Here is a 23,494-nt window from a genome sequence, read left to right as displayed (position 1 = left end):
TCCACGGCCTCAGGCGCCCCCTTGCCAGCTGTGTCCTTGCTCCTTCTCCAGCCTGGACCTTTCTCCAGACCACAGGGCCTCCTGGGCATCTCCCCCGATGCCCCATGTCCCACTCGGAGGGCCCAACATTGAGCATAGTGCTCCCCACCCCCACCCCCAACTCCTCCTCTGTGTCTCCACCAGCCACCCAGTTGTGAGCCAGGGTACTGGGCGCCATCCCCGCCACCCCCCTACTCCAATAACCACCCCCATGGATTCCACCTCTAGGACCTCAGTTGAGTCTGTCACCTACTCTCCAGATCTGTCGCGCCAACCCTAGTTACCATCTCTTGGCTTACCGCCCCATGCCTGGAGCTTGGGCTCAGCCGGCAGCCTCACTGTTTGAGAGCCCCGCACGCCAGGCTATGTCCTGCTGCGGTGCCTCTGCTCGCACCACGCCCTCTCCCTGGCCTGCCCTTCCCTCTCTTTATTTCTCCACCTCGTGTGCCCTACCTCATCTCAACCTCACACCTAACTCATTTCTAGACACTCTGTACATCACCTTCTAGCCTGGTTCAAGCAATCAACTGTCTTCGAAAACACGTGATGAGGACCTGATGTCTGCTGGGGACACAGCGCTGAGTCCCTGCCCTCAGGGAGTGCCCGGTCTAATGAAAAAGACAGACACAGACAACTAAAATCCTGTTTTGATGATGCCGGGATGAAGGGTGCTTACAGGACTGGATAGAAGAACCCCCGACACAGCTGGAAGAACAGCTTCCTGGGGGAGGTGGGGTTTCGGTCAGGCCTCATAGGCGGAGGACGTATTCAGCCCACACAGTTGGCAGAGAGCACAGCATTGGTAAAGGCCTGGGGTCACCTAAACAGCCTCAAGAAATCTCCTCCTGGAGGCTCCTTTGCCATAAACCTAGGCTGGGAGCATTTCCAATTCCTTGGAGCACTGCCCAGAGGAAAACTCTCTATGAGGATGAAGATTTATTTATTTGGTTGTAAAGTGAAAGCCAGACCAACGCAGGGCATAAAGAGGAGGGACAATAAAGAGCTGGCAAAGGATGGCGCCCTGCAGCCCGGGGACCCTGAGCCCGCTCTCCCCTCTGCCGAGGACAGTGCCCTGCAACCTGGGGACCCTAAGCCGGCCCTCCCCTCTGCAGAGGACAGTATCCTGCAGCCGGGGGACCCTGAGCCGACCTTCCCCTCAGCTCAGTGCTCCTCCAACAAAGGTCCCGTCACAAACACGTAGCAAGCGCCTGCTGTTTACCAGCCCTGTGCCAGGCGCCGGGGATATAGCAGCGAACGAGACAAAGCCCCTGCTATCAACCAGAGATGGACGTGGACCTGGCAGTGACAGGCCAGGGCTGTGCTGAGGCAGCAGGAACCCTGGGGCCTCGAGAACCCAGAGGCAGCCCCTGGCCTGGCCTGGCAGGTGTAGAGGAGCAAGAGAGGGTAGACAGAGACAGCGTCCAGGAGCCAAGGCCAAGTGAGGGAAGAGGGTGTGCAGGATGCCCCCCAGCTGTGCCCTGGGGCCTCTGTGTCCTCAGGGGCCCTGACATGAGACCACCACCATGGCCCTGCTTCTCCCACCCCTCAACTCGCACCCCACGCAGCCACCCCAGACCTCCTGCTGCACCCCCGTCTTTTTTTTTTTTTTTTTGAGACAGAGTCTCGCTTTGTCGCCCAGACTGGAGTGTAGTGGCTCCATCTCAGCTCACTGCAACCTCTGCCTCCCGGGTTCAAGTGATTCTCTTGCCTCAGCCTCCCAAGTAGCTGGGATTACAGGCTCTTGCCACCATGCCAAGCTAGTTTTTGTATTTTTAGTAGAGACGGGATTTTACCCTGTTGGCCAGTCTGGCCTCGAATGCCTGACCTCAGGTGATTGGCCCACCTCAGCCTCCCAAAGTGCTGGGATTACAGGCGTGAGGCACCACACCCAGCCTCCTGCTTCCCCTTAAGTCCTTGCCCTGGCAAACAGTCCCAGCCAGCCTTGTTCTCTGGGGTCGACTTGGCCACAGCCTCCTCCATGCATCCCCTCTCTGCCCACCAATACCTAGTCCAATCTCACGGAGGTCCCAGGGCAGAGGCTGGGCCACTGTCTAAGCAGACACAGACCTTCTAACGTGGCCCGAGATGCCTGTCTGCCCATCTAGTGGACACCTCCCCATCTCTGCAAGGGGTCCCTTTAGAGATCCCCTCTCCTCTCCCACAGGGAGGGGACAATAACTGACCCCCTCCAAGGGATGACAACTTATGATCCAATAATTCCCCTCTCTCCATCTCTTGTCAGTTTCCTGCTTATGGAGCAGAATGAGATGAGGAGCCAGGGGAGCCAGGGGACGCTGGGGATAACCAAACTGGCTGGACTGTATAAGCCCAGAAGGGTGTGTCTGGCCTCAGTTTTAACTGTGCTCTTTAGAATGTGGGGGACTTGGCCAAGTGAGGTGGCTCACCCATATAATCCCAGCACTTTAGGAGGCAGGTAAATCACTTGAGGTCAGGAGTTCGAGACCAGCCTGGCCAACATGGTGAAACCCTGCGGCTACTAAAAAAAAAAAAAAAAAAAAAAATTAGCCAGGCATGGTGGCACACACCTGTAATCCCAGCTACTCAGGAGGCTGAGGCAGGAGAATCACTTGAATCTGGGAGACGGAGGTTGCAGTGAGCCGAGATGGTGCCACTGCACTCCAGCCTGAATGACAGAGCGAGACTCTGTCTCAAAAATAAAATAAAAAAATAACGTGGGGTACCTGATGCCTTTGTCTGTAGCTTGGCTTCAGGCACCATTTCTGGGGCAACAGAAAACTTCATTCCATGCCTCATCCTGGTATGCGTGCAAAAATGTTCATTGCCCCATTATCTGCAACCATGAAAAACTGGAAACGACCCTCAGGCCTAACAGTAGGGGAGGGTTATAAACTTTGCAAGAGCAGGAACAACATCTGCCTTGTTCATTGTTAAGTCTGCAGTGCCCAGCGTGGTGCCCTGCACACAGTAGGTGCTCAGAAAACATCTGTGGAAGGAAGAGAATAAAGGAGGGAGGAAGGAAAGGAGGGGGAAAAAAGGAAGAAGAAATTTTGAAAGTTCTTCTGGAATCCCAGAAAGCAAACCCTTCCCTGCTTCCGCCGCGCTGGAGAAGATGCACCTTTTGGGGGGCTGTGACTGTTCATTTTTAAAACTTCCGTCCAATGCCCCCAAAACTTAATTCCATTTTGAGTGTTTTTCTTTTTTCATTTTCATCCTCCACCGTTTTTTTAACGCTCACTGTTGAATTTCTCGTTTGGAGAGGCTGATTGAATTGTGGCTCAGGGGACTTGAGACAGTCACTTCAGACATTTAGAGTTCCAATCACGCTGTCGCCACCCCAGTCCCCCACCCTTGGCACCAGGGAAACTATCTCTTATGAGAGCTGATTATCTTTACAGCCTAGAACGTCACACTCTAAAACACAGGCTGTGCAAATCAGAATTCTCCGTGACTAATGTATGTCCAGTGAAAATATCAAAATGCCTATTTAACAGGAGAGGGCTGATTGGAAAAGCCCACCTGACCTGCTGGTGAAGTTCCGTGGTTGATGTCATTTGAGAGTCACCGGGTCCAGGCCTGGGGAAGGCTGTGAGATCACCTGTCTGGGGGCCACTCTGTCTCATCCCTCAGGGCCCAGTCAGTGTCCATGGTCCTCCCTCCAGAGAGAGTGGCAGGCAGGGGAGGCCAGCGGACGGGGAGGCAGGCACATCAAGTGAGCACCTACTGTGTGCTGGGCACTGTGCCAGGAAGGACCTCATGCAGTCTGAGAACAACCTTGCCAGGTGAGATTTATTTATCACCCTTTTGCAGAGGGAGCTTCCTATGGGATCTCAAAGGATAAAGAGGAGTTAGTCGGGGGAAGTGGAGAGGCCTGGAAAGGCATTCCATGAAGAGGAGACGTCATTGCAAAGGCAAGAGGCAATAAATAGAACACAAGCAGTCTGGTGTTGCTGAAGCTTAAAGTGCCAGCAGGGAGAGGGAAGGACAAGGCTGGAGAGGTGGACAGGGAAGGAGCAGGGAGGCACAACTAGAAGCCTGGAGAAGCTGGAGTGGGCTGTCACTGTCATTCAGGAGAGAGATGACGGAGGCTGTAGAGATGTGTGCTGGAGGCAAAGCCAGCAGGACTGGGTGACTGATTCAATGCCCACGGAGGCTGAGGGGTGGTGAGGACCCAAGGATGACACCCAGATTCCATCTCCAGAGCTGATGGCGGGGCTGCCTCTGATTCGGGGACTCAAGGGAGGCACTGATGGAGGAAAGATGCTGCATTGCTTCGTGGACATGCTGGGTTCATTGTGCTCACAAGACATGAGCCCAGGATGACAGGGTCTGACTCATAGCGGGTCTAGACCCAAAATCGAGGCACAGATGTTGGTCATGAGCTTGACAATGATCCCTACAGCCACAGATCAGAGGGGTGCACATGGAGCGTGGGGGAGGCTGCAGATGAGCACCCTGTTCATTCATCCTGCACACAAGTTCCATTTGGCCTGCAATGTTTCAAAAATCTTTGAGCCAATGTTTAAAAATCAAGCACACTCTCTTAAAAATACAAATCTCTGGTTTTTCTTAGAAACTCAGAAGACCTGGCAACAGAGGCTGGAAATTTCTCAAAGCAACCATCACCGAGGATTGGCTGTCCCTTAGACAGGGGCACGCACTCTCCTGTTCACCACAGCCCCACCCTTGTCTATTGGCTCCCAGAACCACAGGCTAAGTAGTTCTTGTTGGTGATCATGGCACTTGTAATGATTCTTTGTCCCATATCTCTATCAAATGCTGAGAAACAGAGTAGTCTCAGAGAGTCAGAGCCACGTGTTTAGGTAAAATAGGAGAGCATATATGTTTGCAGAGGCCAAGACAATTCCTTTACCTTTGCCACACACAATGAGTCTGCATCAAAGGCCTAGCCCAGGCCAGACCTTCTTCTCTCATTCACGTGACCTACTGGTGTCCCCTGGTCTAGAAAGAGAAGAGAAGACACACAGGGAAGAGAAAGAGATCAAAGAAAGAGGATGATGTGGGAAATTGCCAGGGAAGAGACTCTCAGAGATGTCCAAGACTGCCTGGAAGTCAAATTGGGTAAGGTAGGATCTGTCCCAGGCAAGTGCACACAAGGCCACACCTGCATCCACACACAAAGAAGAATTGCACACACATGCACACAAACACGCATGTGCACACGCATGCACCAAGACATCTCTAGGCCCGCTTACACTCATGTGTACACACAGAGGCACATGTGTGCACACACAGAGAGCAGACCCAATAAAGGGTATGCACACGCATAGGCAGGCAAACTCCCACATGTAGGTGCATGGTCACATACGCTCAGGCACAAAGACATACGTGTCTGCACAGACACGGGCATACCCCTGTGCACAAAGCCACCCGAGCCTGTGCCCTCCCAGGGAACTGCGCTCCCACCTCACAAAGCTCTGCCAGTTCTAAACCAGCAACTTGTAACTAAATAAATATGATAAACAACTCCCCTCCAGATGGCTCCGCACACACCCCCACTCCTCTTGCTTAGAGGGATGGCACATTCTATGCCAATAAATCCTCCTGTTTGAAAACATTTGCCTTCTTAATTGGCCCGTTTATGGGTAAAATATGTTTCTGGGTAGTGCTCTGCCAGAATGGGATGCAGAGATGCAGGGCTGGCGGTGTGTGCTTGCCGCCCTGCCCTGGAGGGGTCCGGCTTGGCCCACCCCCAGAGACAAGGCCCAAAGCTGGGGGGAAGGGGTCTCAGCACGGCCAGGGCAAGCTCTTCCGTGATCTTTTCCTCCCTGTGCCTCCATGTCTCTTTCTTGGGGTTCACATTTGTTGAGCTTACTGTATGCGGCACTGTCCAAGGTCCTTAGAGGAATCCGCTGGCCCTCACTTGCCTTTCTCTGGTAGGGAGCCTGTGAGGTGAGGCTGACTGTCATAGCTCCCAAAGATATGTCAGCATCCAAATCCCTGGAAGCTGTGAATATGACCTTATTTAGGAAAAGAGTCTTTGCAGATATAATTAAGTTAGGGATCTTAAGATGGTATCATCCTGGATTACCCGAGTGGGCCCTAAATCCAATGGCAAGTGTCCTTATAAAAGGCAGGAGAAGACACACAGAGGAGACCTGAAGACAGAGCAGAGATCGGAGGCCACAAGCCCAGGAAGGCCAGGGATCGCTGCATCTTTTCCAGAGAAGGCAGGGCAGGGCTCTCCCCCGGAGCGTCTGCAGGAGCGTGGCCCTTCTGACACCTTGATACGAGACTGCTTGTGAGCGAATGTGTGTCTTGTTTTCAGCCACTGAGTTCATGGTCATTTGTCACAGCAACCCCAGGAGACTGATCCACCCCCTCGCGTATGGGAGGTGCCCCGACCGCACACAGCCAGGCTCAAATCCATCCTCTGCTGCCTCACGGGCTCTGCAGGAGACCCATGCTGGAGGTGGGGAAACTGAGGTCCAGAGAGGGTCTAGGCACCAGCCGGTGGCCAGGCAAGGACTAGAACGCAGCATCTTGGCCCTCCTCATGCGGCACCCACCCTTGGAGTTTTTACATCAGGAGCAGGGAGGGGAGGACGCCCAGCCCAGGACAGCCCCAAGCAGAGGGTCCCCTCAGGGTCCAACTCTGAGATGCACTGAGGAAGGACAGGAAAGAGACCTCCTTGGGGATTCCATTTTCTTTCATTCTAAGATGGGCCCAAGGTGGGTAAAGCGTGAGGACCCCTCATAGCCACCCCAGCGAGTGTTCAGATGTGCCGTGTGCCAAGACAACCTCTCCTTCACCTGCCCCCACCCGGGCAGGTGGGTACTGACATCTCTGCTTCCCTTGCTCAGGCAGGAGAGTGAGGCTGGTGAGACCCCCACATAGCCGGGTCACCAGACTGGTCAGCCACAGAGCCGGGATTCTAGCTCAGGCCCCTCTGCTTCCAATGCCACCTGCTATGCTGCCTCCCAGGTAAGAGCCAGGAGCGCGTCCCAGGGTCAGAGGATGCAGCCAGGCCACCAGAAGCAGCATGAGGTCCTGGTTCCTCTTTCCCCCCTCATCCATAAAGTACTGGTCTCTAGCTCGGCTGCCCATTGTGGGCCAGGGTGGGTCAGAAGTTTGAATCATCCACTGTGTGGCCTTAGTCAAGTCCTCTCCCTCTGTGAGCCTCCATTTTCTCATCTGTACAATGGGGAATGTGATAACAGCCATTCCTAAGAGTTGTCCTGAGGACCCATGGAAATAAAACCCAGGTAGCCCTTGGCAACATGCTGGCACCCAGCAGGTGCTCAATAAATGCTGGTGGGTGTTCAAGCGAGGTTAGAGCTCCGTGAGAGGGAGCACCTCACCCCTGGCCACGGAAGGTCATTTGACCAAAGTGGAGGGGAGTGGGGGAGCCTGGCTGTGCTGGGGGCGGGGGGGACTGCAGCCCTGCCCCTGTGCTCACCATCAGCACCCCTCCCCAAAGGACACCAAATCCTCTGCCCATGGCTCAGCCCAGCCGCTGTTCTCAGAGCCAAGCGATGGCCGAGTGATCCGCAGGTACAGGGAGAAGGGGAGACAGGAGCATAATCCACATGTACAACCAACGTGACAGCTAAAGTTCTCAGTCCGGCTAATACGAACAGAAACCAGATCGTCAATGTCAGCCAGGAGGGGTCGGCTAAGGTTAAATGCAGGAAGAACAAAGGAAAGTGGCAATGTTGGTGCCGCCAAACCAGGTTCTGCAGAGGCAGTGACTGCATGGCCTCCGGAGTCAGGCGTCTGGTCCCTCCCATTGCAAGCAAAGCAGCGGCCCTTTTCTGTTTCATGTCGTGGGCTTCCCTGTAAGATCTCATTTGATGAAATGAGTCTGTTGCCAGAAAACATTTGGAACAGCCCTATCCTGATCCAATTGTCCTTTTCATCAATTAATTCATTTTGTTCAATTTAGCGCGTCCTGAGTATCTACTAAGTGCAGGCCTGCAGTGGTACTGAGCACAGGACTACACTGCTGATGGTATAAAGGGAGAGATCATACAAGGAAATGTAGTTTCTACAGGGAAGAGAGCCAGGCAGGAACACATGTGTGCGGAGCTATAGGGATATGTAACTGGGGAGCCCAGTGTCTCGGAATCAGGCCAGGCAGAGGAGCCTTGCCCTTGCTCTCAAGGACAAGCGGCAGGTGTAGGAGTGACAAGATCCAGCCCAGAGCAACCCCTGGTTGCTGAGTAGAGAATGGTTTGTAGGAGGCCAGGGAGACAGCAGGAAGGCCAGTGAGGAGGTCCTGGCAGGCAAGCCATCCTGGTGGCCTGGAACAGAGCCAGGGCAGGTTTCATGGGTGTGCAACCTGAGCAACCACACAGGGCCCTCACTCAGAAGGGCCACGCACTTGGTTTAACAGTCTATTGTTGCTGTCTTGAAGTTCTGAATAATTTTTGAAAAACGGGCCCTGTATCTTCACTTTGCACTGGGCCCCTCAGTGATGTAGCCCATCCTGACCAAAGCAAAGCCGGGATCTTTCTGAAACAAGCAGAGTCCTAAACAGACCTTCCCACTGTTGTGCTGGAGGCGGCTTCTACCAGGTCCGGGACCCTGTGGTTCAATTTCTTTTCCCCACATATTCCAGGGACCACAGGAATGGCTGAATGTTAAGAAATGTTTTGTCATGTAGGTAGCTTGAAGCTGGCCACGGTAAGAGAATTTACACGGAAATCAGCAAAGATTACAAATCAGGGTCTTTTTTTCTGAAGTCATTTCTTCATCAGCACTTCCCCAAGTGCATCCAAGGTCCTCCTTGGCAGTGTGACAAAAACATGGCTTCTGGGCACCCCTCCCCAGGCCTTGCTGGGCACTGGACAAGGTGAGGCTCAACTCCATGAGATGCCCTCAGCCCCCTGAGGCCACACTGGGCCCACAAACCTCACAGAAGGAGGAGGCAGAGAAAATTGGTGGAGTGGGGTTGGAAAAGGAAATTTGCCTAAGGTATGGGGGTGGGGAGCTCACCAGGGAAGTAGAGGGCAGTGGTTTAGGGTCTGTGCTCTTGGAGAACCAGCTCCAAGGCAACAAGTGAAGTCCCCAGCCTGGGACCCAGTCCCACCCTCCCACGAGCGGGTTGCCTTCCCGCTAAGCCAGATGCAGGGCTGGGGGTGGGGGACACACAGGTATCCATGTCCACAGAGCTGTCCTGCTTTGCTGGACTCCTGGGGGCAGCACAGGGACCTGGAACAGGAAGACCGCCTAGAAGATGAGCTAGCAGCGCACAACTGCAGCCCCCCACCCCCGCACGGCAGAGTGGGCCTCTATACATAGTGACTATTGCTGTGATTGTTGTTACAATGGCCCCACCTCCTGGCTGGCTTGGCCCCCTTCTCCTTACACCCTAGACTCGCAGCCTCCAGACCCTGGCAGGAGCTAGGTAGGACACAGCCCTCTCCCTATCCATGGGGGTGTCCCTCCGGGCAGGCGGGGGACGAAGGAGTGAGGGGGTCAGTAGGGGGAGTGGGAAGCATGGAGACAGGGGAAAGCAAGGGAGGGCAAGGGGGCAGCGCCCGATGCTAAGCAGACACCCCTCCCCGCCCCACTCCACCGCCTCCTCTAGGCCCCTCCCTGCGCCAGGCGCAGACCACCCGGGAGGAGCCCACGGTCTCCCCGTGGTTCGACGGGAGCGGGGCCTCACAGCCTGGGACATGGCGCCACCTGCAGGCCCCTGGGCGCGCTGCCGCGTCGGCCCCTCAAACCCGGGAGGAGGGATGGGGAGGACCCACACGCTCTAGGGACCCCCACGCTCTAGGGACCCCCGCACAACGTTTCCCAAAAGATATTCGGCGGAACCCACACCCTGGTCAGGTAGTTTGGGAGATGTCCCTTGGAGATTCCCAATGTACATTTGCCCCTGAAGTCTGGCTTGAGTGAACGCTTCCATTCCTTAAATAAACACAAGCCAGCCGGGCGCGGTGGCTCGGGCCTGTAATCCCAGCACTTTGGGAGGCCGAGGTGGGCGGATCACGACGTCAGGAGATCGAGATCGAGACCGAGGCCATCCTGGCTAACACGGTGAAACCCCGTCTCTACTAAAAAAAATACAAAAAATTAGCCGGGCGTGGTGGCGGGCGCCTGTGGTCCCAGCTACTCGGGAGGCTGAGGCGGGAGAATGGAATGAACCCGGGAGGCGGAGCTTGCAGTGAGCAGAGATCGCGCCACTGCACTCCAGCCTGGGCGACAGAGCGAGACTCCATCTCAAAAAAAATTTAAAAAATAAAAAAATCCTTAAACTCTTTAGGAATACAGAAAGAAAACATTGAAATTTTTTATTATAATTATTTCTATCCTAGGCTTTTAAAACTTCAAGGAGTTGTGTATTATTACACAATATATTAGTACAGTGGTACATTTATATAATTTATTAATAAATAAATATGGTATATCCTCACAAATATTCTTTTGATAGGGGTTCAGAGACCAGATGAGTTCATTCAATACCTGGCATATACTAAATGCTCTGTGTTAGCTATCATAGCAGACTTTAGCTCCGAAAGACAGCCCCAGTAATATCTCCTGTCCCCCAAGCTCTTTTAGAACTAGCCATGTCCCCATCAAGAGGTGGAGCCTAATTCCTCTCCCTTAGAATCCCGGGTGGGTTTGCAACTCACTAATAACCAGTAAAATGCAGTGAAGTGATTCTGCATGACTTCTAAGTCTAGGTCACAAAAGATGACGCACCTTCCCCCTTGCTAGCTGGGACAATCACTTCTAGAGCCCTGAGCTCTGGCTACACTGAAGTCTCCACGCTGTAAGAAGCCCAAGTCACATGGAGAGGTCTCAGGTTCCTGCTGACAGCCCCAGGGCACGTCCCAGTCAACAACCAGCATCAACTACCACACGTAGCACACCACTGACTGGAGAGGTCCCCAGATAATTCCAGCCTCCAGCCATGGAGGTCATTTCAGTCTTCAGGTCTCCCAGGTGCGGCCCCGGTTATCACGGAGCAGAGGCAAATCATCCCACTGGCCCTTTCCAAATTTCTGACCACAGAATCTGTGAGCTTAATAACATAGTTGCGCCGAGTGTGGGTGCTCACGCCTGTAATCCCAACACTTTGGGAGGCCGAGGCAGGCAGATCACCTGAAATCAGGAGTTTAAGACCAGCCTGGTCAAGATGACAAAACTCCGTCTCTACTTAAAATACAAAAATTAGCCGGGTGTGGTGGCACGCACCTGTAATCCCAGCTACTCTGGAGGCTGAGGCATGAGAATCACTTGAACCCAGGAGGCGGAGGTTGCAGTGAGCTGAGATTGTGCCATTGCACTCCAGCCTGGGAGACAAAGTGAAACTCTATCTCAGAAAATAAAATAAAATAAAATAGTTGCTTTTCACAACTAAGTTTCAGGGGCGGGTTTCTTGCAGCAATGGAGAAGCGAAACAGCAATGAGTATGTACCCTGATGTCTGTCCACGCTTTGTATGAGGGAACCAAGTGTCCCTACATAGGCGCCCAAGCTGAGGAGGGAGATAAGGAATTTTCCTACCAAACAAGGAGCTTTGTGAGAGCGGGCATAGAAGTACTCAAAAATGTTTTTTGTGTATTTATTTTGTTCACTTGTTTTGTTTTGTTTTTCCGAGACAAGGTCTTGCTCTATCACCCAGGCTGGAGTGCAGTGCCATGATCCTGCCGCACTGCAGCCTCAACCTCCTGGGCTCAAGCAACCCTCCTGCCTCAGCCTCCTGAGTAGCCAGGACCACAAGCACGACCACCACACTTGGCTAATTTTTTATTTCTTGTAGAGACAGGAGTTTGCTATGTTGCCTAAGATGGTCTCAAACTCTTGGGCCCAAGCCATCCTCCTAGCTCAGCCTTCCAAAGTGCTGGGATTACAGGCGTGACCCACCAGGCCCAACCAAAATACATTTGTTTGGCTGGGCACAGTGGCTTACGCCTGTAATCCCAGCACTTTGGAAGGCCAAGGTGGGCGGATCACCTGAGGTCAGGAGTTTGAGACCAGCCTGGCCAACATGGTGAAACCCCCGTCTCTACTAAAACTACAAAAAAAATTTAGCTGGGCGTGGTGGTGCACACCTGTAATCCCAGCTACTTGGGAGGCTGAGGCAGGAGAATCACTTGAACCCGGGAGGCGGAGGTTGTAGTGAGCCAAGATTGCGCCACTGCACTCCAGCCTGGGCAACAGAGCGAGACTCCATCTCAAAAAAAAAGAAAATTGTTGAATGAATGGCTTTCATGGAATAAGTAATTCATTTGCTTCTTTACTTTGTCAGACAATCAGTGAGATTGTCTGGGTGAAAACAGACAGGTCCTCAGGGTGGGAAGGGAGACCCAGCCCCAGAGGGGATCCCCTCATCAGCCCCTTGTGGAAAAGACAGGAGCCCCAACTCTTCTGCGTGGCTGACCCTGCCGCTCCATTCCAGGTGGCCCTGGGTGATCCCAGGTCCTGTTGCCTGTGGCCTTTTCACTGTCAGTAGGAAGTGGCCATGGGAGAGAGCTGGCCTCTAAAATCCCAGGGTTTGGTCACATTCAGGGTCAACACCTTCTAAGGGAGTCAGGGATGCATCTCTGTGACCCGGCTCCTCCCCCACCACAGCAACAGGGAAGGCCTGGGGAGGAGGTATGTGTGTGACTGGATTCTTGTGACTCCACAACTGTGGCTTTGGACAAATCACTTTCTCTCTCTGAGCCTGGGCTTTCTCTGCTGCAAAATGGGGTAACGAATGGTTCTGCCCTGAAATAGTTCTTGTGTGGGTTCAGTGAGAAGGTACAGATTGTTTGTTCTTCGTGTATGTTCCCTAAATGTTTCTACTCTGAAGGGGGATCCTTCTCCTCTGCTTCTCCCTCAGAGCTACTCTGCGGGAATTTGGACCAGTTTAGCCAGTGCCTCATGGAAATCTAGCCTGGGATTGGTGCAGAGTCTCAGCTGCAAGACCCAAAGTCTTGCGTGTCTAACCCAGCTCCACCTGGCTCCTCTGCGGTCTGGGCAGGGCCAGCATACAGCTGAGCAGGAAGGAAGGAAGCAGTTTCTGAGGTGGGGTGCCCAGGCCAGACCGGAAGAGACATGGATGGGGAGACAGGGGAGCTGGGTTCATGAATTTGCTCTGCTGGTACTTGGCTGTGACACTTGGAAGCACCTTGGCGCCTCGGCCTCCTCATCTGTAATTTCATTTCGTAAATGTTTACTGCAGGTCTGGTGACTGTGTGTCATGGTTCATCTGGAGTTCACAAGCAGGCCAAGGGTGGCTCCAGGCCTTTCTTGCACAGGCATTGAACGCGACCCTCCGACCTCTCTATTGTTACATCTTTTCCCCTGCTGAGACCTCATCAGCCTCCGATCTTGGCTGAGATATCATCTCCTCCCACAAACCCTCCTGAGCCAGGAGCCCTCTTCCCAGTGGGACTCACTACAGAGAGGACCCAGCCTGTGGCGGTGATGATGATGAAGAAGTGGATGGCTACAGCCTTTCTAATTTTCCCACCAAACGGTGAGCTTCCAGACAGCTGGCATAGAAGTACCCAAAACATGTTTGTAGAATGAATGAATGGCCTTCACAAGCTAAGGAACCCATGGCTTCTTCACTGTCACTGATTAGCAGTGGGCCCTGGAGCTTCTCTGAGCCTTGGGCTTCACATCCAGCACATGGGGCTCACGAGACCTGTGCTTCCTGTGTCTGCCCCACTGAGCTCTCTCCACCCTGCTGCGGGCTTATAGGCCCCCAGCTCACAGCTAGAGTGGGTTGAATAATGTCCCCCAAAATTCACACCCACCCGAACCCTCAGAATGGGACCTTATTTGGAAATGGAGTCTTTGCAGATGTAACTAAGGTGAGGATCACAATGAGATCATATTAGATTAGAGTGAGCTCCAAATGCAATGACAGGCATCCTTGTAAGAGACAGAAAAGGACACAGAGAAGGCCATGTGGAGGTGGAGGCAGAGTTTGGGATGATGCAGCAGCCAGCCAAGGAGCACCCAAGAATGCTGGGAGCTACCAGAAGCCACAAGGGCCAAAGAGGATCCTCCTCCACCAGACGCTCTGCTGATACCTAGATTTTGGACTTCTGATCCCTTGAACTGTGAGAAAATACATTTGCTGTTTTAACTGAAGTTGGTGTGTCCACATTACAGGCTGCTGAGGTGGCCTGGCCACACACCTGCCTGGTGTCGTCCCTACTTGGAGCAGTGGGGTTTGACTCCACAGGATCACAGCTGCTGCAAAGCTGTCTTCACATCACTGAGGGAAATGGAAGGCAGCCTTAGAAGTTTCATCTCTATCCTCTCCTGGCCCCAAATTATTGCCTGAGAACCTAATTTCCTTTCTCCCTTTCTTTCTGTTTTCTGTTCCTTCTTTCCTTCCTCCTTCCCTTTCCTCCCGTTCTTTCCTGCCTGCCTGCAATTGCCTTAGTCTCATGCCCTCCATCCCATCTAGCTCCAGCCTCCCTCTTCAGTTCTACCTCCCACCCACTCCAAGCAAGCCCCTTCCCCCAGCCAACTCCTCCCAAGGCAGCCCCTGGCCTCCCTGCTGTGTCTCCCTCAGCAGGTTCCCTTGGTCTATGGTGCTCCGCCTCACAGGCATACGTGGAAAGTCTGCTCCTTCACGTGCAAGCTCAGATCCCACCTCCTCCTGGCACACCCTGGCGACAGTACTTCCCTCTGACTTTCCACCACACCGGTGTTCACATAAATGTCTTCGTACCTGATCTGTGCCAGGTGGACCTAGGGGCCAGGAAGTACAGTGACCTCGCCATCTGGTAAGGGAGTGGGAAATGATGAAGAGACAGCATTGACAGGTGGGCAGCAGAGGAGGAAGCAGCAGCTTTTGCAGGACAGGGAGGGCTGTGTCCAGGAGGGAAGGGCCACAGGGACAGAGCACATGCTCCAAGAGACAGGGAAGTCTGGGTAACAGGATTTGGGGTTCAAAGGGAAATGAAAATGGGGGCCAGGTCATGAGGTCAAGTTAGCCATTCTGAGTTCTTGATCCTGTCGACGTTGAGTGTTCTGAGTGTGGGCTCCAGCCCACCTACATCAGAATTACCTCAGGAGTTTGTGAAAATGCAATTTTTTTTTGAGACAGAGTCTCACTCTGTTGCCCAGGCTGGAGTACAGTGGTGCAATCTCAGCTCACTGCAACCTCTGCTTCCCGAGTTCAAGCAATCCTCCTGCCTCAGCCTCCCGAGTAGCTGGGATTACAGGCATGTGCCCCCACGCCCGGCTAATTTTTGTATTTTCAGTAGAAACAAGGTTTCACCATGTTGGCCAGGCTGGTCTCCAACTCCTGGCCTCAAGCGATCCACCTGCCTCAGCCTCCCAAAGTGCTAGGATTACAGGTGTGAGCCATCGCACACCCAGCAGTGAAAATGCAATTCTTGAGTCTCCCCACCCAGGTCGGGATTTTTCACAAGCTCCTTGGATAATGGTGACGCACCTTTAGTCTGCCCAGAACAGGAGAGGATGGAGGCAGACTGAGGGATTCGAAAGGACCAAGTGTCACGATCAGATCCACTTTTTGGAAGAAACTGGTAGCACCAACTACATACGTGTCTTATGTTCTTGGTTCTGCCTCCATGGTGCACACTGTCGGTGCCACCTACTCAGCAACTATCCCTCCTTCCTCCTTGTTAACAGAAGCCCAATTCTATTCAGCATCAAGTAAGTGGACATTAATATATTCAGGGAAGGGAGGCTCCACCCCTAGCCCTACAGGAGAGCCCTATTTGTCCCTTTTGTCCCGTACAACCATTCCAGACTCCCTTGCAGCAAGAAGTGGCAATGTGACAGTTATGGTCCATGAGGCATAAGGGACAAGTTGTAAGATGACTCTGGGGAAACCTGGCCTGTTAACATGGGCTCAGGTGAAGGAAAAGCTGGCGGGTGCTGGGCCTGCTGCTTCTTGACACTGGGCATGTGAGGAAGGGCCATCTCACAACCAAGAGACAGCAAGACTTCCAGCCAGGTGCGGTGGCTCACTCCTGTAAACCCAGCACCTTGGGAGGCTGAGGTGGGAGCATCGCTTGAGCCCAGGAGTCCAAGATCAGCCTAGGCAACATCGTGAGACTCCCTCTCTACAGAAAATTTAAAAATTAGCTGGGAGTAGTGGCGTGTGCCAGCTACTCAGGAGGCTGAGGTAGGAGGATTGCTTGAGCCCAGAAGTTTGAGGCTGCAGTAAGCCATGATTACAGCACTGTACCCAAGCCTGGGTGACAAAGTGAGACCCTGTCTCAAAAAAAAAAAAAAAAGAAAAAGCCTCTATGTGTGCAGGGTGCCAGAGCAGAAGGATGCAAAGAACCTGGTTCTTGAGGACATGGTTCAGCCACTACCCCAAATCCAGAACCACCCCCTCGCCCCACCACCAAGATTTCTTGTCCTGAGATTTTTAGACTGTAACCCCCTTGAGGGCAGGGACTCTGATACCTGTACTCCTGGCGCCTTGAACAGTACTTAGCACACAGTAGGTGCTCAATAAATATCTGTTGACTAAGTTTTCATAAATAAGTAAATGTCTCCATTGCTTATACCAGTGGGTTGAGGCTTCTGTTGCTTGTAGCCAAGGAATCCTGACTCAGTAACTTCTCTCTCTGGCCCCAAGAACCTCCTGAGAACAGGAGAGGGGCTGGGTATTACTGAACACTGTACTCCACAGGCCCTGGCGCAAGACCCACACTCAGTAGAAATAAGCAGCTATTGCTCAGAGGAGTCACAGGCCCTGCCCTGGACCTGGCTTCTGGGTTCACCAGAGCTGGAGGATTGAGTCTGCAAGTTCCCCTCACACAGACCTAGGGCAAGACGCCCTGTAACAGCTGATGAGAAGAGCTTAAGAAAGTCCACTGGGGGCCGGGCGCGGTGGCTCACACCTGTAATCCCAGCACTTTGGGAGGCCGAGCTGGGCGGATCATGAGGTCAGGAGATCGAGACCATCCTGACTAACATAGTGAAACCCTATCTCTATTAAAAATAGAAAAAATTAGCCAGGCATGGTGGTGGGCGCCTGTTGTCCCAGCTACTCAGGAGGCTGAGGCAGAAGAATGGCGTGAACCCGGGAGGAGAGCTTTCAGTGAGCCGAGATCACGCCACTGCACTCCAGCCTGGGCGACAGAGCAAGACTCCATCTCCAAAAAAAAAAAGAAAGTCCACTAGGTCTCCCACACCAGCGATACCCAGAGGCCACACCAGCGATACCCAGAGGCCACACCAGCTGCAGGCTGAGGGGGTGGAAGCTGGCAGCAAGCACTGCCACTAGATTTGTCTTGAGGTGAAAGAACTTCTGAGACTAGCCAGATCCAACCTCCACACAAGTCAGGAATTTTTAAGCCACTGTCTTCAAGTCCCTCCCAGTTCTAAGTGTGGCAGCCCTGGGATGCCGCAATGAGGGGTGAGGGACAGGGCATGAGCCGCTCAACACAGACAGGACCTCAGGACTGATCTGTTCCCATCCCCTTGCTTTCCAGGTGAGAACAGGAGCCCCAGGGAGGGTAGGCAACTTGCCCCAGGGCGCCCAGTGAGCAATGATGGTGTCTCATTTTGAACTCAGGTTGGTTTTACTTTAAAAGGTTTGGGAGTGAGCACAGGGGGACAGGGGTGTCCTCTCAATACTGCAAATTTGCATGCAAAATTAAGGATAAATACGTAGAGATCCACCTTTCTGAAGAGGGTCCACAGCATGCATCACACTCTCAAGGGGATACAAGACCAAAGAAAAGGGGACAGAGTGGAAGGGGCTGGGCCAGAGTCGTATGTTGAGTCTCAGCAGTCCTGAGGTGACCTCTGTGTCCTAGATTCTCAGTCAGTGCCCTACACTTCCTCCCCATGGGAAAGGCCATTTCTTCAATGTTCCTGATGAGCCTTGTCTGATGGGAGCACCATGGCTTCCAACAGTAAGGCTCCTGCTGGCACTGCCCATGGACACTGGCAGAGAAGAAATAGGGAAGACCCTGAAGTACCCAAGAACCAACTCACCCTGAACTGTACCCAGAGAGTCCCCAGGCAAGGTGAGGGCCAATCTAGGACTTGAACAGACTTCTGGTGAGACAAGCTCTGCTCTTTGGTTCAAACTGTTGACACATGTCATGGTTAAGTCTTCCATGTTTCCAGACTCCACTGTACACCTTGCTGGTCTGGAAAGGGTCAGCTCCCGAGGCAAATGATAGATTAAACACAACAGCAAAGTATGAAAATTAATCGAGATATTTAATAGACAGTGCAAACCATAATTTCATCTGAATATAAATGTATGCACGTTTCCAATGAGTTATCTATCAGTTATCACAAACAGCAACAAGGACCTTATAGCTATGTTAGAAAACTGTATAGTTGGAACTTAATTCTAACAATCTCACTTGCTCTCAAGAGAACACCATCCATTTCAAATCAATGTCACAAACTCCAGAAGACCAGGGGAGCAAGGGGGTGAGGAGTGGGCCAGAGTGGTAAACACAGGGCCAATACACAGGTGATGGACAGAAACACAGCTCTGGAGGAAATCAAAATCAGATGCATTATTACAGCTAAGGGCAAGGAAAAGCCTATGGCTTTTGAAAAATGACTTTTCTGCCAGTACCGTACAAGTACACAAAGAGATGTGCGGCAAGTCAACTGACTTACAAGGACAGAGGCTACATTTCAGGTCATTTCAACTGCAACCGGTCGACCCTTTCCATTGAGGATTCAGCAGTGGAGTCAGCGTAGTCCAGAAGCTCAATGTTGGATTTGCAAATACAGTTTATTTTACAGAAATTCAACATTATAAACAGCAGGCACTTCCCACCCCGCCCGCCCCCCTCCCCCCGCCCATCCCCCAGGTGCAGACCATGCTATGCAGAGAGTGAGCAGCAACGCGGCCCTACTGCTTTGGAGTGAGAGTCGAGAGCCATGGAACCTGCCTGCACCACATCCTGCCTGCCCCACACACGCACACGCCTGCTCGCTGCGCAGGCCACCACAGTCTGTCTGGGCCCAGCCAGCGCTGGACCCGTTACATGGATCCGGCCCAGTTCTCCAATTCCTTCATGTCGTCGTCCTCCTCTTCTTTCTTCTTGGCTGTGTGAAGACAGAAAAGGCTATTTAGGATGACTGGTGCGTTCAACATGTTCTGGCCGGAAATGAGGGCTGTCAAACAGCCCTGCCCTGTGGCCAGCCTCCTCTCCAGGCTGTAGGGAGACTGCTCCTTGGTGCCTAAAAGCTGCAACATACAACTCTGGAAAACCAAGCACAGTTTGGCAGCACCCACCCTCCGCCTCCAGCAGGCCCAGACAAAACAAGGATTCTACACAGAGGCCCTCAGGATTCCCACAAGGCTTCGGTCCCAGAGCCTGCAAGGTGGGAGGAGAGTGGGAAGAACCCCACAAGAGATCTAATCCTTGCCAACCCCCAACTCCACCTCAAGTGGCTTGACTCATGGCCACACAGCTCCAGGAGGCTTGCTGGACGGCCTCTGCCTACACAGGACTCCAGGCAGCTGACTCTACTTGAGGAGGCCGTTTCCTCTTTATACATGGGAGAGGGAGGTGACCACAGCTGGTCATGCACTGCCCCCAGGGTTCTCTCTCATGCCACATCAAATTGCCTCGCTTTTTCTAGAAGTTCTGTGTGGATTACTTCTACCTGGGGGTGAAATATTGTGCGAGGGGATGGGGGAAGGGAAGAAATGAAGGGAGGAAATGAAGGTTTTATAGAATCAGGTCTCTAAAGGAGTCAAAGCTGTTTCCTTCCCCCAGGGGCTGCCTCTAGGGGCCGGGGCTTTTGCAGGTGTGCACAGCACAGGATACTAGAGGGGGCAGGGAAAGAGCTGTCCTGGACTCACGCTCTCACACCTTCTCACAGTGCCTGGAACTTTCTCTTCTTTAGTGAAATAGGAAAATCATTCTAGAAAAGAGGCTCTCAACTGGGGGTGATCCTCCCAACCCCTACCAAGGGACATTTGGCCATGTCTGAAGACATTTTTGGTTGACATAACTCATGGCGGTTGCTACTGGCATCTAGCAGAGGCCAGGGATGGTGCTGAACATCCACAGTGCACCGGACAACCCCGCCCCCACCCTCCATCTCTCGGCCCAGAGAGGTATCTGGCCATGTCCATAGCGTCAAGATTAAGAAACACTGTTCCAGAGAGAAACCAGAAAAAGCCAGGTGACATGGCCTCTGTGGCCACTACAATGGATCCTGTCTGGTTCTCAATCTTGGGCAAGCTCAGGACACAGACCAAAGCCAACCGACCACAAACCAAAGCCAACCGACCACAAACCAAAGCCAACCGACCACAAGATCACCCGCCACATGACCTCACGGTGTGCCATGACTCTAGAAGCACTCACCGGGTTTTGATGGTAGGGCTATAGAGGGAACATTTGGTAGAGGGACTGTTTCGGGTCCACTGATTTCCAGCAAATTCTTGTCTAGTTCCTCCTGTTCTAGTTCTTCTAATTCCGCCATGAGCTCATCCTAGTAAAAGGAAACACAAAGTGAGTGCCCTCCCTGGGAATCCCAGCCCCCGCGGTCATGCCTCCTACCTAATTAATGCTCATGGAGACACACACCCCTCTGAGAAGGTCTGCGGGGAGGTGAACTCCAGGTTCCAGACCCTGTGATTCAAATATCCTAAAGCAGCTTCTACTGGGGAACGTATCACTGCTGCACATCACTGATGTAGACCTCTGGTGTCCTGCACTAGACTGTGAGCATCTGGGAGAGGGGATCATATCTTTGCCTTCCTATTTATTTGGCTCAGAGCTGGGCACACGAGTGAATGCTCAGAAATGTTTGCTGATTTGAAATGAACTCGATTCATCCATCGAACTCCAGTGTGAAAACATGAAAACCCTGGTGTTGAGAGCCAAAGGTAAGAGCTGCACGCTGTTTTCTCGGTTATACAGCAGGGGTCAGAAAGCACAAACAAAGGTCCAGCAGAAAGGACCTGACCTTCAGGAGACACAAATCTAGCACACAGTGAAATACCTTCAACAAGGGCTGGTACCGTATTTTAAAAACCTAAGAGACTCAAGGTCCCAAATTGCTACAGCAGAAGCTGGCAGATGGCCGAGATCTAGACAGATACCCTGGGTCAGGGGTAAGTGCCCCCTCTTTGCTCTACCTTTCCCTCATGCTGGAGCTGTCTCAGGGAAAATCCTGTGAACTTCTCCAGGGCATGGTCATCTCTGCTGCCCAGCTCTGTGCCAGGGCCCACCCTGGAAAGGTGCAGGCTAGCTACTTGTTCAAATCAGTTAGTGACCTGAAGCCTGCTGAAGGGTCCTGATGAATGTACCTTTACTCTACCTAAGCTTCTACCCCAAATAGAGAAAGTGTCCCTCAAAATGCAGAATTCAGGGAGGGTTAACACCATGCCCTGTCTCTGTCCAAGTCCAAATGCTCCCTGCCTGAGAGCCTTCAAGAGCACATCAAGGGACAGCCTCAGGGTATCATTTGTGAAGCTTATGGGATCTGTACAAAACTACTCACCTCGTCAAACTCTTCTCCAAACCCTACAGGTTTCGAAATTGCTGTTGAAATCTCCTCTGCAAGTTCTTGCTGGTCAGCAATGTCCTGCATTAACTCATCAACTTTATCGATGTCCCTTCAAATGCAATGGACAGGTATCATATCACTCGATTAGGCTGCGTAAAGAGGGCCTGCAAGGCAAGGCAGGAGCAGAAACTGGGCCCCACACAATCAGCTTCCCAGCCACACCCCCTGCAATGACTCCCTGTGAGGGGTTACTTGGCATTATTGCCTCCTCCCCTTTAAAATAGAGAATCATAGACTCAAGGGGACGGGAATGTCTTTAAGACACTACCCAGTCCAACACCCTACAGGTGGCACTGTCAAGGTCCTACATACAAATTAGTAAAGGTATCAGATTAAGACCGCAGGGCTTTAACTCCTGGGCCAATAGCTCTTTTTCAAGTCCAAGGGTAACTCTGTACAGGGGGAAGTAAAAGCACAAATCACAGAAGACAGCCATGCCGTCTAATGGGCCTTCCATCTACTCAGTCCACCTATGGATCCTCTAGGACCCCAAAGGAAAGGCAAATTCCGCAAATATGCAGAATTTTCTTCTACACACTGACAATCATATAAAACTATATTTACTCAAGCCAATATACACACACATACGTCAACATTTGCACAGTATTTAATGAGCTGCACTCTGCTAGGTTTCCAGGAGAACACAGAAATGAGGCATATATGGTTCTCATTCAAGCAGCTCGGTCCAATGAACATCCACCCTCAGACAAAACCTCACTTATTTGAAGGCTACTTCTCCTGCAACCTCACATTTCTAGAGCAATATCAGCAAGCTTTTTCTGCAAAGGGCCAGACAGTAAACACTTTAGAATTTATGGCCAGACAGTCTCTGTTGCAAATACTTAACCCTGCTGCGTAGCACAAAAGCTGCCACAGACAATATGTAAATTAAGGGGCATGACTGTATTTCAATAAAACTTTTAAGGCTAGGCACAGTGACTCACACCTGTAATCCCAAAACTTTGAGAGGCCCAGGAGGGAGGATCACTTGAGGCCAGGAGTTTGAGACCAGTCTGGGCAACACAGTGAGACCCCATCCCTGCAGAAAATTTTAAAAATTAGCCAGGCATAATGTCACACACCTGTAGTCTGAGCTACTCAGGAGGCTGAAGTGAGAGGATGGCTTGAGCCCAGGATTTTGAGGGTGCAGTGAGCTAGGATTGGGCCACAGCATTCCAGCCCAGGTGACAGACACAGCAAGACCTTGTCTCAAATAATAATAAAACTTTATTTACAAAAACAGATGGCAAGCCCATAGGGTGCATTTTCCCACCCATTGGACAGCACAGCTGAGTACCCAAAAGGAAGCAAAAAAGGCACCTAGCACCCCCAAATATATGCTGCCAAATCTAAGCACTACAACAAATGCAGATTTTTTAATTTTTTTTTTTATTTTTTAATTGAGATAGAGTCTCACTCTGTCGCCCAGGCTGGAGTGCAGTGGTGCAATTTTGGCTCACTGCAACTTCCACTTCCTGGGTTCAAACGATTCTCCTGCCTCAGCTGCCAGCAGCTGGGATTACAGGCGCATGCCACGACACCCAGCTAATTTTTTATTTTTAGTAGAGATGGGGTTGCAACTATGTTGGCCAGGCTGGTCTCAAACTCCTGACCTCAGGTGATCTGCCTGCCTCAGCCTCCCAAAGTGCTGGAATTATAGGCGTGAGCCACCTCGCCCAGCCCAAATGCAGATTGTATTCAAGAGAGAGGCCTTCATTTGGAGCCTCCTTACCTTGGCCTTTAGTTACAACTGTAACAAGCTTGGTTATCTAGTTTCTTAGGCCACTGCCATGAGAGGTAGCCATATAGGGAAAGAAGGACTGCTGAGGGCAAGATCACTGTCAATGACAGCTACAGCCGGAGAGCAAGGGAGGAGGCAGAAAACGCCATCAAAAGCAGACATAGGAACAGAGAGATCCAAAGCTCTTGGACGAACCACACATTTCAGGGCCCCTGACAGCATCAGGGAAAAATCATGGGCACCGATTCTAATCCCAGTTCTAACC

At 52.1% G+C, this 23,494-nt stretch overlaps 1 protein-coding gene across 1 annotated transcript in view; it reads right to left on the bottom strand.

Annotated features, from left to right (window-relative positions):
* Positions 1–18,137: 18,137 nt before the first annotated feature.
* CHMP4B (charged multivesicular body protein 4B) overlaps positions 18,138–23,494 on the bottom strand; it is a gene marked incomplete at its 5' end in the record, with an annotated part of 49,606 nt that continues 44,249 nt past the window's right edge. Inside the window, 3 exon segments of the mRNA NM_001302415.1 lie at positions 18,138–19,007; positions 20,282–20,408; positions 21,423–21,537. Coding sequence (NP_001289344.1) covers positions 18,943–19,007; positions 20,282–20,408; positions 21,423–21,537 — 307 coding nt within the window. The 3' untranslated portion in view covers positions 18,138–18,942.

Source organism: Pan troglodytes, chromosome 21 (assembly GCF_028858775.2).
Source record: "Pan troglodytes isolate AG18354 chromosome 21, NHGRI_mPanTro3-v2.0_pri, whole genome shotgun sequence".
Taxonomy (NCBI): domain Eukaryota; kingdom Metazoa; phylum Chordata; class Mammalia; order Primates; family Hominidae; genus Pan; species Pan troglodytes.
This window is presented reverse-complemented; position numbering and strand designations above follow the sequence as displayed.